This window comes from Dermacentor andersoni, chromosome 6 (assembly GCF_023375885.2).
Source record: "Dermacentor andersoni chromosome 6, qqDerAnde1_hic_scaffold, whole genome shotgun sequence".
In the NCBI taxonomy this organism is placed as follows: domain Eukaryota; kingdom Metazoa; phylum Arthropoda; class Arachnida; order Ixodida; family Ixodidae; genus Dermacentor; species Dermacentor andersoni.
The window spans coordinates 18271308-18286715 of NC_092819.1; the positions used below are offsets into that span (position 1 = coordinate 18271308).

The window sequence follows — 15408 nt, forward strand, 5'->3', positions numbered from 1 at the left end:
ACCTTTACTAGATGCCTGCCGCGTCGCTAGTCTTCCCATTGGAGCGGAGGTTCAGTTCAGGGTAGTCGCGGAGAGACGGCGCTCGCAGCCGACCCACTTCCTGTTGCGGAGGAAGTGACGATTACTAGGCTGGCACGCGCTCGACCAATGGCTTGACGAGAGACCGCGGGTCCTGCCTCCGGGATCGCAACAGACGCCGCTAAAATCTCGGAGGCAGGGCTACGTAATTTAGGTTTGCAGCGGCCACCGCGGCTAGCGCTCGCAGCCGACCCGGGTAAGGAAGAGTAAAGAGGAGAGGGGCAGGAACCAGCTTCTCGGCTCACGCGGCAGGCATCTAGTAAAGGAGGCATTGGCTAGTCCAAGCCACCACCAAGTATAGCACAAGCCAACGAAATCCAAATGATGAGCTTCGCTCTTCGCTTTCGCGAATCTGGCAGCTGTGTGCGCGGGATTTAGCGAAGCGTACCAAAGTTCGGCTTCACGGCGTAGTCTTGGTCGTTTTTCTATTTTTCTCAACACTTTGCAGTAATACCTTTTTATGTTGTAGCCTCAGATATTCACTCCCTCACTTTTCATAACATCCCCAGCTGTCGTTGTTAGTGTATTTGCGCGTTCGACTGGATATCGTTTCGTGTGGGTGGCAGCTACCGGTCTGGTGCTCTGTATTCGTGCGGCTCTTGCGCGCAATGTCGGCTGAAGTGTCTGAAACAGAAGAAGTGAAGGGCAACTGCGACACCGGTGAGGAATAAATTCGCAGTCGTGTTACGGTTACGGTGTTTGCCTTACAATGTTTTCTTAATTGCAGCGCGGGCTGCTAGGCCTGAATCGAGTGAAAAGTGTTAGGTTTGCATTTTGCTTCAGCTATACGGTCATCTTTCGTTCTTGCTTTGGAATAGGCGGAGACGTCGACTTCACCGCAGACGTTACGGACACTAAGGACTGGGATGAGACGCCGCTCGAGCAAACGTAAGTTTAACGTTCAGAAATGAAAAACGAAAGGGGGGGGGGGGGGGTTGTAAAGCAAATCACAGTGCATAATAAACGCTCCATTTGCCAGCCTCGACTATACTCTATCATATTTCTGGAACTATCAAGTGCGTGATGTATCTACCTTTTATGAGCAACTCCTACGTGGTGCAAACGACAGTGGAAGATGAAAGACGCTCGATTGTGCCTCGCGCGGGAGGCGCCGATGGAAGAAATCGTGCGGAACTTGCCAACCTCACCTCGAACCGGAATCTTGAATGCCATGCGACTTCCTCACCGGTGCGCAAATGGACAGTGATTTTAGCCCACTAACGCACGATAAACGCAAGATAGTAGAATGCATGTTGTGCGCTAGTCGGAATACCATCTAGCCCAAACGCACGCCCGTCCTGACAGCGTGATTGTCGTTTGTTAAACTGGGCATATGTACTCCCTACCAACATGTATCTTTGCAAAAAGCTAATGGAATTTCTCATGAAATATTAGCATGCAAATTCGTTCCTGCACATTGCAGTGCGAAGTGGAATTGATATGAGAAATACTCGCGAATTGCATTATTCTGGTCGCCACTGTGCAACATTTGCTGTGCAGTTCGAATCTGTGTGCTCCATAATGACGCAGCACGGAGTTACCACTCAAAGTGAATCCGTCTTTTTCACGGCGCGATGGCCTGACCTAGCGAATTAGTTGCGAAAAGTAAAAAGAAGCATGCGTACGCGCTCGCACTGTAGCAAACACTCGTGCCGTGTACCGCGTTGGAATCCCACTGGTATATAGCTCTACGTCGATTGGTTCCGAAAACGTGCATACTGTAAGACTGCAACTCCACTTTAAAACAGAAAGTGGTCAGGGCTTCGTGCGGACTGCACTGTAAGCCGCGTATGTGATTACTGCCTTGCATTGATGGCTAGTAAATTTATCAAACCCCTGCGTTACACTTGGACATTAAAAGCATCATGTTGCTGACAAAGTCTTCTTGCAGCGTCGCCCTTCTTGCTGGTGGTAGTAGAGCGTGCCTGACTTCACATACTTAAATTTAAGGTGTGGTAACACTGGGCCGGTACGAGACCGACAAGACACTGATGCCAACTATTCTTCACAGTGTGTTGCTGGGACCATTTTATCATATTAGGCCAATGCCGATGCAACCAGTGGACGCGAGTTGTCGTAGCGCGACGAGTTTCCTTGTTGATGGTGCTGACAAAATTAGCGTGCCTACCATGATCGCTCGACCGAACCCCACACGATTGGCCTTCACGTCGAGTTTGTGCACCTGGTAACGATGAACCTGAACTTAAAAATAAACACTTACGATGAAGGAAACTGCTCTTATAGTTCAGTTGTGGCAATATAGCGATTTGATATTGACTACTGCTCACTTCGCACGGCACATACACAATAAGCAGCAAGTTGCGGCACAGCGCTTTGCCAACAATTGTATGTATGTCATTGTCCCCGAAGGCTGTCGGTCGCATTTGCAGCGTAGATGAGTGGGCCTGTACATGTTATGCTGACACGTTTCTTAATTCCAGCGAAGCCCTGCATGATACACCCCTGCATGAAATAGGAAACGAAAGAGACAGTGCATTTGATATAGCAGCATAAACAACCGCCTTGCTCAGTTACCAAAGATGTCAGCAGTGGCATCTGCGTTTTCGCAGAAGTACATGGCCTGTAAGTGTGCGCTCATGCCGAGCACAATTTTCTCTAATAATTCTTTATGGCACTCAAACTGTAAGTATGAAGAAGTTAAAGGAAAGCAAGAATCGGTAATAACAGCCCATAACGTATGTGTCTGGATCACAGTTGCTGTTGTTGAAGTGGCTCAGCCGCTCGTATTGACTGGTCTCAGGGTGGAACAACGCGGCTCCTATGTGCAGATATGTATGTTTTGATGTGTTTTGACATCATTTCAGATCAGTGATGCGCTGTTTCCACAGTATCCGATGCTAACAACAATCTGTGGCTGTAGATGTTGATGTAAACAAATGCACCGCTTTGGCAAGTACAACGCGGAAGGCTGCATTCTAAGACTTCTTTGAACATGTGTAATGTCTAATGATCGTGTAAAAGGAATACAAAAAGCAAAGTACAAGGGAAGACAGTGACAACGAACTCCAAAGCAGCTGTGTTGGCAGAGGGAACTCGCTTGCCTTCATTGGCTACATTGTTAGCACAACAGCACGCTCAGGCCTGCTTAACCAGTAGTCGGTGAGTGCTACCTGACTTCCAGGAACGAGATGCTGCCTCAGAGAGGCCATTAATTAATCGCAATGCACTAGACGCATAACCAACACACTCTCAACATGGGCGCAGGTACACAAATCATCCGGCGAAAGCCCTGGTACACGTCCAAAACGTTTCCAGTGGTGTGCGGCAGAAAGCACCACATGAACATGAAAAAGGCAGGATCAAAAGAGGGAGAGTGCGGTACAGCTACAGCTTGATGAAGTTGGCATGTAAGAGGAAAAACGGCTCTTGTCTGTCTCCTTGGACTTTTTGTGTACAGGATGCCAGAAGACAATTGGAGGATGTAGAAAGGCCAGTTTTTGCCTCCGAAAGTGTGAGAGCTCCAGAAATCACGTCAGCACTGAAGCTATCACATGACAGCCGCAGCGAAAGATATGCTGGCCAGTGCGGTTGTGCCGACAGTGACATACCTTGCCACCAGCGGCATGTTGCAGACTTTTTGTCGCCATTGTGAGCGGGGATTTTGGGTTCCTTTAGTTACCCGAGATGCTGTCCACATCATTACTCTCCAAATTACCGAGACAAAAATACATGTGCTGCTGCTAGTAATTTTGTGCTTTTCCTCCCCATCCATCGTCTGCACTGCTAGTTCCTACATTAATGAGGCCCAAATACATGAGAAAGGTTTGATGCCCACAAAATGTTCTCCATAAATCGAGTTACCCATGTTTACAAGGGTCATAATAGCAACGCACAATTTTGTTTGTCTCTGGGCTAGTTTGTGCTAGTGTACATAGTGTGTACAGGACACTCTAGGCATGTACAGTTCATAGACCTTTCTAAAGAGAAAACCAGGTCATTGCCCCAATGCCCTCTAGACTTCTGTAAATTCATGCAAGCACCTGGCCAAAAGCACAGGTGACAGCAGCACTGCACTTTATATTTAGGTGCAACAGTCCAATGGAAAAGTCTGCATGTGTCGCTGCTGCTTAAAGCTCGAAGTCTGCCTACTGGCCTTCTGCTAAAATTCTCCACTGAAATTTGCCCTCCTTAATTGCGACATTCATTGGAACTGTCATGTCACAACAGCTGTCTTTTCGTTTTTGTTTTTCGTTTCCTAAAACCATGTGCAGTGGGATGCCAGTTCAACATTTCCATTATTTATTTCTTTTAGGTCCTTGGAGCACGAGTATGACGATGTACAGAACGGGGATGCTGTCAGTGGTGATGCTGAAGCAGGCGTGGTTGACGAGGGAATGCAGGCCGAAGCAACTGCATCAGCTGATGGTGAAACTGAAATGGTAGAGGAGGAAAAACAAGGTGAAGGAGGTTTGGCTACTGCTGAAGGAACAGAGGAACAGTGTGCAGGTGCAGAAACGGAGAACAACAACTCTACTGAAGACAACAGTGTATGTACCTCACATAACCTTTCTTCCTTGAAGGCTGTTCTCAAGAGTGATGGGCATGAAATGCTAGAATGATTGTGTTCTTAAATTTAGGTGCACATTCAAGAACTCTAGGTGGTCAAAACTAATGCGGAGTCCCCCATTGCGGCGTGCATCATGATCAAATCAGGGTTTTCACTCATAAAACCCCAGAATTCTTGCTCTTGTGGGGTGAGACTTCTGCTGTTCAAAAATGCCTTTCAGTTCATGTGGCCATAGGTGACATTGATGTTGGATCAGCGTTTTGTGTGTGCACATGCCAATTATTTCAAGGTGCGCAGAAATAAAAAGATTAGTAAACATAAGCTGATTTATGGCTTGGAAATTACAGCACTAAGTAACGGCTTGGATGAGAGCCATACAAAAAGCTATAGGTAATAGGCAGACCCTTCTCGTAGGGCCTTGTGGCCCAGGTGTCACACTGCCTGCACAAAGGCTCAGTCACACCAGCGACTTGGTGAGGTCCGCTGACCATTTGTGAATGGCGATCAAGAAGTGACTGAAGGCAACCGATGCGACCAAAGATGAGCAGATGGCAGCGAGTCGCCATCTGCTCACAATTGCATCGGCACATAAAATAAGACCGTGTACGATGTTGTGTTCTTGCAGGCTGATTGGCTCAGCAGTTTTGCAATGGAAAAATCGATCGGCAAGTGACTGGTCCAAAATGGTCGCTTTTTGAGAAAAGTGGCCATTTGCAGCTGGTCACTTTCCAACCAACTTTGCCGCGCCCCTGCTGTGAGTCGCCAGTCTGAATGAACCTTAATTAAACGGCCCCTCGCCAGGCCCTATAGCTAATTTCGGTTATGTGCTGGAAGTTGTTACATGCCCTCTGAGGAGCGTTCTGCCGCAAGAATTTTTTGAATTGGTTCATTAATAACCGAGATAGAAATGTTTCAGTGCTGCGAACCATGCTATCAGGAGGCGAGCGCCACTGCCAAGAGAGGCTCTCTCTCCGCTTGCCCCGTCTATCCTCCGCAAGCGAAATTCCTTCCCTGTGTTCTCCCATACCGGACCTCGAGGATCATGTGACACGTACATCACGGGCCCCGCCTTGATTTTTTGTTTTTTCCGTCGCTTTTTTGTTGCGCGGCGCACTTCTGCTGACGTCGTCATGCACGAGCTGTTGTGTTTGTCTCGTTTTGTGCAGCGCACGATTGTGCGCGCTATGCACGAGAACACTGAGGAAGATACAAGCGGATCACAGAACATGAACATGCGCTGGAACATGGTAGGAAATTGCATGGTTTCACTCTCAGCGCTTGCGACTACACGACGTGGGAACAAGCAGACAAAAAGGGAGTACATCTCTTGCTGCGGTGCAAAGTAAAACAAATAGACGCAGACACTCGGTTCGTGTGTTCTATTATTTCCCTAAACCCTAATTTGTTTATCGATGCAACAGATTACACAAATAATAATGTTGCCTTGAATAATTCTTGAAGTCACGAGTAACTAAGAGTGACGTCGCAGCTAAGACACACGTACGTAGCCGCACTAGCACGTATATGTCATCCCTGCGACTTGGAGCGCGGCGCCCATGAGGAGAAATGCAAACTGCCTTCGGTTTGAAATTTCAGCTCTTTCCGCGGCGTGTAGTGATGTAATACTTAGCAGACACAATCGTTAGCACGCATTGTATGCACGACACTTGTCAGCTCAAAATGGCCAGACCTGGTGAGGGGCCTTTTAAGGTCGCCAATTCTTGAATAAACGAAGTTTGAACTGGGGCTGAAGGAGGGAGGCTGGCTGGGGCTGGTGATGACCTACAAGGACCTGTTACTCTGTATGTGCAACAAAGCTAACTTTTTTTTTTTTTTGTCCTACGGTGTCTTGATTAACAACAGGAAAGGTACTGTATTGTTGCCTGGCTAGCACGGATACCAATACGGATAAAGGTACTGTGAACGTTTAGGGCCTACAATGAAATTAGAATGGTGATCAACACTGCCTTCATGTTTGTGACAATGCAACAGAAGACAAAAAAAGATGAATGAGCCAACTAGCTGTAAGGTGTTATAGTCGGGGCTCTGGACATTTACACATATGTCTGGACTGGACTGCTAAAATCGGAACGTACGAAAACCCAGGCCAATGCCCTCAGCGACTGGTCAGTCTGTTATTAATCATGTCTTTCTAGATCATTGGTGGACCACTAACCTTTGTTCTCGAGATTTGGTGGACGTTGGAGATTTGCTGGTACCAAAATACGGGGGGGGGGACTCCTGCACCAATTGCACCATTTTTCATACAGATGCAAATTCCTGCGCCAAAAACAGAAAATTGACCGAAATTGGGCCATGTTGCGCCAAAACAGCTTCGGCATGTGTGCTTCAGTGGTTGCCACGAACAGTGAGCAGATTTGTTCTCCAAAAAGAGTGCAGCCGTTCGCATTCCGTACACCACGCTACAGCACCTGCCACATAGTTCCTTGTAATTTTCGTATAGGAACACTGGACGTTTTGGTGCTTCCGGCAAGTAGTCGGCGCACGAGCGGCCACTCCTGCCTGTTGTGGCTGTCGGAATGGCCAGGGCATCTGTATTTAAAGTGTACTTGGATACAGTTGAGTGGGCCCAGCGGCGCTGCGCTCCCTAGCTTAGGCGCAAAACAACGAAAAGTAGGCTGAGGGCACTATGAGCAAACTAGATATTAACGCAAAAGCATTAAGGGCCTCATGTTACAGAAAATCCAGCGGCGGTGGCTGTGTCCGTATAAGAAAAATAATTCCAAACCATGCATCCCGACCCATGCAAGCCCACCATGTGGTGCATAGGCGTTACTGAACTAATTAAGTTTCTCAAAGTAAACTGTGTCAGAAAATTTGTGGAGGACAACTTACACGTGACTTGCAGACATGATAGTGTCGGATTGCAATTTGAATATGTGAGAAAACATAGTTCTGTTACATGGAAACAGAAGCACAAACCTGTTTTCCGGTTGCTGTTTGAGGTCGGTCTTAGTAGGAGCGGCGTGCCCCACTCAGTTTGTTGCAACACCTTCTAAATGGCATTCACATCCATGGCAGTGGCGGCACCCGCTGTGTGTGTGTGTGTGTGTGCGCGCGCGCGATCGGGGGGGGGGGAGAACCAGAAAGCTTGCCTTCGTGCATAGCATTCGCCGCCAGTGTTTCCAGGAAAACATTACGGTTACGTCAGCTGCAGTTGCCGAGAAGCGTGAGAAACAGTCAGGGATCTTTGAATGCTATTGCATTCCACTCTTAAAGGCAAAGCTTAAGCATCCTCCAAATTTTTAGGGAGGCGTGTGTTGCGGCAGACAGGCGTCTCTGTCCCTAGGGCCGGTATAACATAAAACTATTACAATCTGTTTTTATGCCCATATGAGCGAGGCCTGAGCCATTCAACAAAAACAGATTGGAATAGTTTTACATTATACCAGAAAGTTAAGCATTAGGGACTTTGAAATGGCCCTGGTATGTTATGTAGAAATGGCTTTCAGTAAACCACAGTACATAACCCTGGCCTCTCCATACAGTCTCTTGGTGAAGCGCATCTCCAGGCACTTCACCCGCTCTGTTGAGCCAGTAAAGAAAAATGTATTTATAAAAAATCTCTTAGGCTACTTTTCTAAATTTCAGAATCGCTGTTGCAGAATGCATGTTTTTTATGATTTCTACCACTAATTAAATATCTACAAGCACTATTAAATTATGAGGATTTTATGTGCCAAAACCACAATTTGATGATGAGGCATGCCGTAGTGGGGGACTGTGGAATAATTTGGACTACCAGGGGTTCTTTAATATGCACCTAAACTAAATACACAGGTGTTTTCGCCTACAGGCACTATTACCAAACATTATAGCACTAGACGGCTTCAGTCTCGAGGTAATCTGCGTTAAAATTCAGCTTAAGAAGGTGCTCAAAATAGTTGCAGTACAGCGCTCGTGTTGGTTTATTCTGCGTTTTGTCATGGTTTCAAAGTGTGCTGCCAAAATTCAGATTCGCCTGCTCCGAAATGCTTAAAAATGAGGTTTAGTCTGCTCCAAGCTGCTCCAAAATGCAATTTTGTGTGCTCCAAACTGCTCCGTAATACAATTTTACTTGCTCCAAAAATTGCTCCAAGATGACTTTAAGCAGTCCCACCCCTGCAGAATGGGAAACTGAGTGCAGGCCAGCGTGGTCATGTGACATGGGCAAGTGAGTACTGCGAAGAAGCTGCTTCGGCTGGCAGCTACTGTTTTCAGTTGTGCGCACCTCACACCTTTCCTTGTTTACGTGAGATCTAGTGGTCGGAAAACGTTTGATATGATCGCAGTGTGGTGATGCACTGAACGTCAGTGCTGAAAGGTCATGTTTTCTGGGGACGTATCAACTGACAAAAATGAAGCATAACTTTATCGGGTCATTTTTTGTGTTCTCGTTTGCAAGAATTGGCACCAGGAAATCGTACTAAAGGGGATAGTATCAACAAGGTTTTACTCTATTACGTTTAACATTAGTGACTTCAAGAGCATATGAAAGCTTTTTAATTTTTGAAGAACTTTTAGGAAGACACAGCAATTGAACAGTGGATGATGGGCTAGGCCTTGTCCCATGCACTGTTTATCCTCTGCTGTTCTTTCATTACACTTCATTTTGTTTCGTTTCTGATGCATCATTACCCTGTCCCTGAAACATGCTTGCACATTTCAGGAACTGTCTTACACCTGTGACATGTGCAAAGAAACATTCCAAGAGACTGAGGAGGAGCACTTGAAGTCGCGGAAGCACCTTAAGATGTCAGTGAGACTTGAAAAATTTGGCAGTCTGGAAGCAGTTGGTAAGTGCTGTAGAGTAAAAGAATGTTCGTGATCTGTAAACAATTATTCCATGAACATTCGAGCCATATATTCATCTTCTGCTTGTGGCAGGGACCCACAATCTTGCATAATAGATCAGTTGCTCTTTCCTGCGGTTTTTTAGTTTTGAGCTCCCTTCACCGCTAATGATGTTATAAGTAGCCATAGGCACCAGCCATTACATGATTGTTCATGACCATAAATTACTCCAAAGTGACAATAACGCATGTGCACTTTTCCAATTTATGAAACTGGCAAGTGGCAGTTGTGAACCCATCCCGCCCGTCCTGTCACCACTCATATGTTACTTGTGGGCACTGTTGTCAGACACCAACCTTATAGAGCTACCACAAGTGCATTGTGACTAAAGAATAAAAAGAACAAGCAACAATATTTGAGTTGAAAGGAAACGTTGAGGGGGTAGTGAGAAAGTCAAGATTGAACACAATATATATACTTTCTTATTAGGCTTTCAAAAATCTCTTTAGCAGTATCTTCACAGAAGGAAATTGCACTGGTTCGAGCGTGTGCTCAGATTTAAAGAAAAAGTGTTGCTTAACTTCACTTCTTAAGCCCCAAGAAAAGCCCTGCTGTAGTAATAATCATTTAAAGGTCTTAAAAATCCATTGCAGGGACTTAGATCATTTATGAAGAAATGTGGCGTTACTTGTTTGTAGTTTAAAGAGAGAGAGTAAACTTTATTAATGCTAGCAATCACCGGGGTAGACACAGCTTCCCTCCAGCTAGCAGACGGCTGAGATCCTCTGGGTCTCGGCGGCTACCTCGACTAGCCAGACAACCCAGACCTGGTCTCACTGGTCTGAGCTGAGCAGCAAGGTCTCCCACTGCGGCTGGTTTTGAATTTTGCGGCTCTCAAAAGGAGCCATCTGTGAGCATGCCCATAGAATATGTGACAGATCTGCCCTACATTTACATAATTTACATTGATTTTTGTATTGCCCTGGATAAAATCTGCTGCAGGCCACCGGGTTAGGATACAGGTTTGTGTGCAGGAGGCATCAGGCCACTGCCTTTTTCTTGGTTAGCTCGGGATGAGCTAACCAAGAAAAACCAGTCGATGGAAAAAGGTGGAAAAAGATAAAAAGAATTTTTTTAAAAGAGAAGTAGCCTTTCTTAGTGCTATTTCATATAAACATTGGCTTTCTTGTTACTTTAGCATAAAAATCTTTCAGTGAGAAACACGAAAGGACTTAGGTTTTGTCATTATCATCATCAGAACAGCGAAATAGTAGAAAACAACAGCACTCAACCTCTATGCTCAGATGCACAACACAAAATGTGCATTGCAATAGTGTGCAGTCTTCTTCGAGCAGCCAGGGTTACGGCTTTGTGCATTGTTATTGATGCCAACTTCCATAGGCAAATGTGCTTTAGATGTTCTGGCTGTAGGCGAGGCAACCTCAAGTTTCCACTTGCTACACCAGTGCCGATTGCTCCCCTAGCAGAGCAATGCAAGTGTGCCGAACGTCCCCTCGGCATCAGCCCACGCTTGTGTTTCATATTGTGCTAGTGGTCGTGCGCATTGTTTTTGCTATGACAAGTGTGACCTCATCATCCTGGAAGGCTGGTATGTAGTACTCTTGTGTTGTTGATCGCCACAACAGTCTAGAAAATACAAAGCTTCGTGACCCACTCGTGAAGTTCTATAGATTTCTTCGGAAGTGGTACGAGAAGAACCAAAGGCAAGCATAGACAACTGCAGTACAATGTTTGTGTACTGATACGCCTGTGATTCTCAACTAGTCACAATCGGCAGTGACGAGCTGACAAGAATTACTTTAATGTGGTGTGCGGGCTGACTAGCCTTTTTCAGATGCTGCAATTTTCGGTGCTGGAAATGTGTATTTAATGTGAGCCAGGGTCATCGCGCACGTAGGGAAGCAGTGCTGAAAGTGGCCGCTCGAGGTGTTAGGGCCTAATTTTTGTTGTGCTGGCATGCTTTCAATGTTATAAGTTTTTATATGTTTTAAAAAATTACTGCCTTCCACATCATGCTACACGCTCCCCGTTTACAAATTTTGTTGAGTATACTCTTCATCCAATTCATTGTGGGAGCTTTTGTCCAAAGGGTTTGCTTTGAACAAAGATTTAGGCCCATTGTACTATAGAGGAGCTGCCATCTATGCGTACCCAGCTACCAATCAAATCAACAAAAATTGTCAGCGTCCCAGCACATCTCTGCAAACCAGATCGCTTTGTGACAGCATTACTGAATTCGGTGCATACCTCAAGCTTCGTGTCTTAGAAAATGCTGTTGGTTACTTGCAATACTCACTTGACTTTCACTTGTCAAGATGTTGCACACTGTATATGTGTGGAAGCAGACACTCCCCTTTCTTGAGGTTGCCGTCACAAAAAGTTTGCAGTGTCGGAGACCTTAAAGCTGCATTGCAGTCTTGGCTTCGCTCTTTCATGAGCAAGCGATCTGCTGCCATTGCAGTGTGGGAAGGGGCAGATGAAAACTCAAACAGCGCCGCTGCGTTCGGTACCGATGCACATTTTCTAAAACCTTACAATAAGTTACATGCTTTATGCAAAATGCTTAAATACATATTTTTCTTAATGATCAGGAAGACCTACCCTACGGAGTACATTTGTTCACAAACTTCAAAACTGTTTCAAGGTCCCTTCAAAGGGCACATCTGACTGGTATTAAATGCAGTGTAATCGAAACATTTCTTAAATTTTTTCAGATTCTTAAGCTTTTTCAGAAGAAATTGTCAGCCATGGGCAGATTTCCATGCATAAAAGAATGGTCTGCAGGATTTACTGTCGAGTCACAGCTGTTACAAATGGTAGACTACCAATACACGTTGCTTTGTAGTGAAAACAGCACTCTGCTCACATGAATATCTGAGATGACCCATCTCTGTTTGAGATATACAAGTCTTAATTGTCTGAAGTTATAATACTGTGCGGTCCAAGACCGAATTATGACTTTCTACATGCACTGTTGCAGACAAGTGAAGTATGGATGAGAATGCTTAAAACACCCCAGGTAGCAATTCAACAGTGCCATTTTGCGTTGCTGCATATTCAGTTGCCATAGAGAATGTGATCCAGAAATTCAGCATACAAGCTTTAATATTGCTGATGTCCCATCAAGTGGCACAAGCAGAAAACAATGAAGCAAGACGCACTATTGACACTGTTGATGAAGCTAGCGATCTCTGTGAACAATGAGTTCACATGGAAAGCACTGTTAGTGTCATATGGAGGTTCTCACTTCAATTTAGACCCGCAACAATTTACCTTTTTCCTCCACCTTATCTTCATTTCTTTTGTACTAAAGATGAAAGAAAAATTACATGACGGTTGCGAGTGCACAACATGAATGTTGCAGCATTAACTTTGGTGCAGGCTAGGCATTACTGTGCCCAATCTAAAGCTCACTGAATCACTTGGGGGTCTGAAAGCCCTGCTTCCTCCATGACAGTTTATTGCAATGGATGTTTTATAGCATTCTGGTTTATGTACTATGCTCCTTTCCGGTGCTTGTGTGCTTGCTGTTCTTAAGCACACACTGGCACATCTGGGCATGCAGCAGCACACTGAGCCATTAGTGCTCCCACAATAAACCCGCATCTGTTAAACACGATGGTGCCTCCGCTTCTCGAAGGGAAAGCAAGGCATGACCACACTGTGCTAAAACTTCCACGATACTCTGGGCACAATCGGCGTTCTGCCGCTCGTAATGATGATGATTTATTGGCATCCCCTTTTAAAAGGAGCAGTGACAAATGCAGTCACCTAGCCTGCCTGAGTTAATCAAGTAGGATATTATACATGTTCTTATTCTAGCATTTTGTATACGTCTCCTTATACTCTTATCTTCAAAACTTCTATGTCTTCCTTGTACTGCTACCTGTGCATGTAACGGATGCTGTAACATGATGTGTGGAGGACATTGCCATCTGGTGGTGTTTCAGGGAACCGAAATTGGCATCAATGCACTCTGCTGTGAGGCCATTTGGTGAACTCGCTACACTTTTCCCAGCTCCCAAAATGTGGTAGTCCCAATAACTGCAAGAAACAGAAAGTTAGATATTTCTATGCAAGTACCTGTAATGTCGGACCAATTTCTTTCAGTCAACAAAAAGAAATTTTTTGAGCTTCTTCTTTTCAGTTTTAGCAGCTGTCTCTCTTAGGTCTGTGCCATGCACAGATTACCGCGAAATAGAAAAGTCTTACTTGCTTGGGCTCTTATGTACTCTTTATTAGAAACATTGTGAATGACCCTCTTTCTAACTTCCAATAATGATTTTGACATTCTTCGTAGTGTATTATCACTACTATCAATCCCAAATGACACTTTGTTTTGTTGCATAGCACCAAGCTGGTAAAATGGCACCCAGTGAAGGGAATTATGCTCACCCAAATTGACACGAAGTTTGTCATTCTTTTATGAAATTTCACTATCCACAAACACTCGTAGTCCGTATTCTTTGGGAGTGTCTTGTGCCTCCCCATGTAGGTTGATGAATGATAGCAACCTAGAGCTGTGCGAATTTTTGCTTTCCTGCAGCCGCTGAGTTCCAGCCCAGTGTATGCTACCTGTGTGATGTGTCGGCAGTGAGCAAGTCACAAATGCAAATGCACGTCAAAGGAGCCAAACACAAGTTGCGTTGTGCCAACCTCAGGCTTCCCCCTTCGGCCTTGGATCTCCCAGGGACGAACCGCAATGTGCAGCCACCCAGCACAGCTGAGGGCAAGTCTGCTGGGCCTCCTGATCCAAGTGGGTACCAAAATTGTGCATGTATTGTGCACTCAGCTATAGACTGTTTGCAGCGACTAGATTGTGGAGTGCAAAATAGATGACGCTACTGGCTCCAACCGAATAAAATGCCTTCTGAGTGCAGCTGAATGCCTTAATTGCTGCAAGAGGGAATGGGCTTGTTGTGTTAACTGTTGATAGTATAAAATAACAAATTGCTCTTATGAAGCAGTGTTGCATTGTATACAAGGAAAAAAAAAAGATCCTCCAACACTATGCGATCCCCTCATATTCTGCAGTACCATGAAGAGAAAACTCAAGTTTGTGTGTTTGGCAGACAGCCCCTTTTAGTAAAGAAATGGTTGTTTTTCATACATGAATGAGGATGTTTCAATATTAGCCACTGTAAGAAAGATGTCTGGCTCTGATATGAATGTGCTATGACGTGTGAGCAGTTACAAGTGTGAGTGAGCTAGGAATGACTGAGTGTTATTTCGTGTGCTTTTGATGTCTCTTCACTGCATGCTTCTTAAAGATTTCATGACTGGTAATGTGCATATTTAATAGGATGAGATGACTAGTCGGGGCTTGTATGTACACTTAATTGTAGTGGACTGCACTTGCAATCATGATGATGAACCAAGACCATCTCCTTGGCCATGGAGACAGTTTTCTGACTGTGTTGTGATAGGGTACAGGAATTTAAAAGGTGCTGTTTCACTGTAAGTTTTTAGGTGTGAATATTCGAAACTGTTGAGTATCGCCTTGCGCTTGTAACATTGGAAGCCGAGGACGAAAAAGTGTGTGTAGTAGCTGCTGCAAAAAAGAATAGTAAACGACCGTTCGCTTGGAACTGACTGCTTGCCTTTTCCTCTCACGACAAACTGGTGGAGGTGCTGCGTATACGTACGCCCTATGCATGCTGATCCTGAACCAGAAGCTACCAATGCCAGTACGTCGGGGACGGCAGAAATCTATTGAAGCAGCTGTCGCCTCCATGGTCTTGCACTGCAATACAGTCCCCTGGCAAGCTCTGCGAGGAAGATGTCAACAACAATCGTAAGCCAAACTGAGGGGGTCCCAAATGCTGCTGTACCATGTATTGTCAACGCGCCTCGCATGCCTAACCTTTTCCATGGTGACACCTTTGAGGACGCCGAAGACTGTTGAGGACATTTCGACCAGGCCACCGCCTTTAATGACTGGGACGATTGCTGTAAGTTGAGGAACGTCTACTTTTCCCTTTTAGACA

At 45.4% G+C, this 15408-nt stretch overlaps 1 protein-coding gene across 3 annotated transcripts in view; it reads left to right on the top strand.

Moving 5' to 3' along the window:
- The first annotated feature begins 404 nt into the window (after positions 1-404).
- The window catches only part of LOC126521297 (zinc finger protein 346-like), a 46737-nt gene continuing 31733 nt past the window's right edge, over positions 405-15408 (top strand). The window contains exons 1-5 of one of the 3 annotated variants that reach the window (XM_055065899.2): positions 405-738; positions 897-966; positions 4352-4586; positions 9276-9402; positions 13968-14177. In XM_055065899.2, the coding sequence (XP_054921874.1) occupies positions 687-738; positions 897-966; positions 4352-4586; positions 9276-9402; positions 13968-14177 (694 nt within the window). In that variant the 5' untranslated portion in view covers positions 405-686. Of the gene's footprint in view, positions 739-896; positions 967-1027; positions 1267-4351; positions 4587-9275; positions 9403-13967; positions 14178-15408 lie in introns of those variants that run through there. The other 2 variants (XM_050169955.3, XM_055065898.2) reach the window with 2 other exon arrangements.